Source organism: Pseudomyrmex gracilis, unplaced genomic scaffold, assembly GCF_002006095.1.
Source record: "Pseudomyrmex gracilis isolate BER0280 unplaced genomic scaffold, ASM200609v1 scaffold_1716, whole genome shotgun sequence".
Taxonomy (NCBI): Eukaryota; Metazoa; Arthropoda; class Insecta; order Hymenoptera; family Formicidae; genus Pseudomyrmex; species Pseudomyrmex gracilis.
Window position 1 is genome coordinate 13,595 of NW_018022300.1, and position 4,809 is coordinate 18,403.

General features: G+C 37.1%; 1 protein-coding gene across 1 annotated transcript; it reads right to left on the reverse strand.

The window, feature by feature from the left end:
- Positions 1-2,925: 2,925 nt before the first annotated feature.
- On the reverse strand, positions 2,926-3,954 carry LOC109862392 (histone-lysine N-methyltransferase SETMAR-like). The gene has a single exon (XM_020442429.1). The coding sequence runs from the start codon at positions 3,952-3,954 to the stop codon at positions 2,926-2,928; it is 1,029 nt and encodes a 342-aa protein (XP_020298018.1).
- Positions 3,955-4,809: the final 855 nt, after the last annotated feature.

Consider the following 4,809-nt stretch of genomic DNA (forward strand, 5'->3'; position numbering starts at 1 on the left):
TTTTATTGATTTAGAATATTTTTTATTTTACAACGTATAAACAACTTACAAAGTTTTATATATTTTATATATTTTTGTACCCATGTATAAAAGATTTTACTTGGCATAACTTATTGATATCATTTCTTTTGTAGAATAGATCTTGTAGAAGAAGATTTTGATAGTAATACTTTCTCTAGAGATGCGAGTTGCGCATGTACACAATACATTACTATTTCGTCTATGCTCTTTATCGCTGAATCTACGTAGGCTTATCGCACCAAGACGCAACTCTGCAGTTTTATACTGCATGACGCAGCGGTACATATTGTAGTACATTATTATATTGTCTTTGCTGTTTATCACTACACCTGCAATTTCGCGCGTAGACTTATCGCCAAAAAATGCAACTATGCAGTAGACTGTATAACGCTGCGACACGTATTGTAGTAAATACACAATACATATATACAGAATACGTAAAAATAACTGCAACATCGCGTAGAAAAAACAATGCAATTTTTTGTGGTACATGTAATAAACAAAAAATTATTTTACATATATAAGTACGTACCGTAAAATTGCCATATTGTCCTCCGGCATATTGCCACCACGTGACGTCAATAATGATCGTCAGGATCCGCCGCCATATTGCCCGCCGCGTGACGTCACGTCCTGTGACGTCATACCCCCTGGCGTCATTTGTTGCGTGACGTCATACTACGTGACGTAATTGTGACGTCCCCTTGCCCTGTGACGTCATCGTGACGTAATTGTGACGTCATACTCCACACCTCTCTCGGAGCTCCTGGGTTAGAACTCTCATTATTACACTACTAAAAGCAAAAGAACGTGCGGCTGATAACAGACCGATAGTGTTAAAAAGTGTAACACAGAACAAAGCGCAGATTAAGAAAATAAAATCAGAAATAACAGAGTTAACAGATAAAATAAACGAGAGTTCGGTTTTTGAAATTCCACATCTTATTTATCCGACTACGTCAGGCGTAATAATAATTATTATTATTGTAATAGTTGTGTATAAAATAGTAAAAAGTAGGAAAAGAGCTAAGTTGGCACGCATTGCCGTAGAACTGCATGACGCAAAGCGGCATGAAAAACGACAAAGTGTTCACGCACCAAACGTCGAGACCATCGCGTTGTAAGTTGTACCGCGTAGTAGTAAGTAAAATACAGAATAATGTAAGTAGCACCTAAAGAAAAATTGTGCACAAGTAGATTTAAGAGTTGTGGCGTAAAATGTTACGTAAAATTTTCTTTTTCCCGGAAAGAGGGAAATGTTGTGCAGCAACATATTTTGAGATAAAGTTAGGTTAGGTCATTGAGCAATGTGATAAAACATTACTGTCATTGCTCAACCTGGTTAGGTTGCAGGGCAACAACAGTTCTAGGAAGAACTGCTGGTTGTCACAGGGTGCAACACATCGCCACATTGTCCGAAATGCAACGCGGCATGTCGACACCGGCACAGGTAACTAGCACGGCCGTTGCTAGGGCCTGCTAAATCGGCGCAATCGATCTACTATAAATCGATCGCACAGATAAAGCAGGGCAGAGATCGTGTAGGACTGCTACCTCACTATGTGGCTCCGCAAGCCGGAGAATGTACTGCAGTGAGAAACAGCCGTGAAGGAACATTGTAAAGGAACAGGAGCGCGCAATAAAGATATTTTAAATAAGTTCAGACTTAGAACTTATCTCTCACCGACCTGTCTCTCCTCAACATCCAACACATGTAACATTAGTTGTAATTTCCCACTCATACCAAATTGCAGTTATATAATCTGACTATAACATGTTACTAAAATGTTATACTTACTGTTGCAGTACTGAAAGGTTAAATAACATTTATATAGATTACTACAATGGTATATAACTGCGATATAAATTAATTAATTGTTACTGAAATTGTTATATATTTATTCTTTTATTTGTTATAAAATAGTAATATAACTATTAAAAAAATTGTCACAGTCCGAAGCACGGGTGTTCCTAGGATTGAATGGTCAATGCGCAAAACAACCAAGCGTCTTGGTCAAAGCTCAAAATAGTTTTTTTAGCGTACTTTTTACTGTACGCTACTGTATCGCAATGACATAGAATAGATTAATTAGGTTAGATTTTCACGGGGAGAAAATGCCCATTCACACGTTACAATAATATAAGATACAAACAAAATATTTTATTTGTCTCAAATGTCTATTTGGGCTTTGACCAAGACGCTTGGTTCCGCATTCACCAGACAATTCTGCCCATCTATGTCGGGCTCGTGCTCAAGATGTTATGACTACGATCGCCTTGTGGGAGGGAACTTAATTCGGGATTACACCCGAATTAATTTTTGGAGGCCCGATTAAGTTCGCCAATCAACCGATAAACTCGGTTGAAAGAGACCGGCCCGGAAAAAATCCTTAGGTGGTGAGCGGATTCGAACTCGGTACCTCCAGGTTCGCAGCCCCTGCACTCAGGCCGCGAGATCACTGGACCGGTCCTTCGAGCTTTGACGATAACATGTTCATAAAACATCACAAGACTGTTCTTTTTTACTTCACTTTCTATACTAGTTTGTACTAAAGGTATCATATGCTTTTTTTATCAATATATATTTTCACAACCATACATATCTTTTTTTTATATAGAATCTTTAATCCTATTCACCAATAAATCACTCGATCATATCTATATAAATTGTCACAATACAGTAACGCAGACATAAAATTTGTCATATAACATGTTACATTAGATATACATTATTGTTATCTTGTTGTTGTCAGTAAGTAACGAACTATGTAATTATTTCATTACAGTGTTATATTGCATAAATAAGAGAAAATTATATAATTCCAATATATTAGGTCTGTGCATAAGTCCGTAGCGAAAATGGAATAAATTTCAAACGCAAAATTCTTTCCTTGAAAAGCGATCTTAATCAACTATATATGTCCCATTCTGTTCGATGACTTTCTGCCATCTATCCACAAGCTTCATTATCCCTTGTTTGTAGAAGTCTTGAGATTTTTCTGCAAAGAAGTCTTCTAAGTGATTTTTGAGAACGTCCAGGGAACTGAAGGATTTATTATTTAAACTGTTATGTAGTGAACGGAATAAGTGATAGTCGGAAGGTGCAAGGTCCGGACTACATGGTGGGTGCACCAAAACATCCCACCCAAGCTGCAATAACTTTTGTCGGGTCATCAAAGAAACGTGTGGTCTTGCGTTGTCGTGGTGGAACACAACGCCTTTTCTGTTCACCAATTCGGGTCGCTCCTGATCGATTGCTCGCTTTAATTTGTCCAATTGTGAGCAATACTTGGTCGAATCAATCGTTTGGTTGGGTGGCAGCAGCTCATAATAGACTATGCCTTTCCAATCCCACCAGATGCTGAGCATGACCTTCTTTGGGTGTAACCCAGCTTTTGCGACCGTCTGAGCAGCCTCCCCGGACTTCGACCATGATCTTTTTCGACTGACCTTGTTGTAGACAATCCATTTTTTATCGCCAATGATCACCCGCTTTAAAAATGGTTCGTTTTGATGGCGTTTGAGCAGCAAATCGCAAGCTGACATTCGGTCAATTAAATTCTTTTCGCTCAATTCGTGCGGCATCCAAACATCAAGCTTTTTTACCATCCCAAGCTTCCGTAAATGTCTTGAAACAGTTGAATGATCAATGTTTAGATTATGTCCGATCTGCGTAGTTGTCAAATGTCGGTCGGAGTCGATTAAAGCCTTGATTTGATCAGGATCAGTAGTGACTGGTCGACCAAAGCGAGGAGCATCTTGGAGATCAAAATCTCCGCAACGAAATTTTTGGAACCACTTTCTACACACACTTTCGCTTACGGCATTCTTTCCGTACACGACGCATATCTTTTTGTGAGTTTGCGACGCGTTTTTGCCTTTTCGGAAATAAAAAAGCGAAATGCACCGAAAATATACGTTTTTTCCTTCCATGTTCAAAATATAATTAAACTTCATACATGTCACGGATCTCAATAAACACTTTCGTAAAATGTCAGCACAAATTGCAGCTTTCATTTAATGTACGACATCTTACGTTTGAAACATGTGCGAGTGGAAAAAAACAATTGCGTGCGACATCTCACGGAATTTCGCTACGAACTTATGCACAGACCCAATAAATCAAGTACAACAACTGTGTTACATTATATGTTATTCTCATGTTATGTAGCAGTTATTTTGTGTTTGCTGGGACATATATCTTATTACTATAAATATAATAAGATATAATAAGATAAGATCTTAAAGAATTATCAAAGAATGATCCAAAAAGAATGATCCAATGAACTTGGGCTTTAATCGAGCCAGTGCAGGATGTTGTGCAGAAATAATGTTGAGTTAAAATATTGAGACGTTTCGACTTTATTTTTAAATCTTTTTCAATCTGTGTAACAATGGTTATACATCAAATAACAGATATATCTTATTATATCTTATTATATTTTTTAGTATTATTATATTTCCTTCTTTTATATTTATATTTTTTGTAGTTAAAACAATATAAGAACAATTATCTTTTATCTTTAATGTGATATAATGTTACTTTTGAAATTTTAAAATATCATAAATGCCAATATGTTAGTATTAATTTATTAATTCAGAGGTCGGCAAAACGCTGAAAACGGGCACGGGCGCCCGCAAACGCCCGCGATCGCCCGGCCTTTACGCACGCATATTATGATCATCATTATTCAGAACTCAGGAGCGCACTTATTCTTTTTGGCACCTTGAAATAAAACTGATAATACTACTACTAATATATAATATATACTAATAAACTAATATATG

Coding starts and splice junctions, on each gene's coding strand:
- LOC109862392 (XM_020442429.1), bottom strand. CDS start 3,954: ATGGAAGGAAAAAACGTATATTTTCGGTGCATTTCGCTTTTTTATTTC.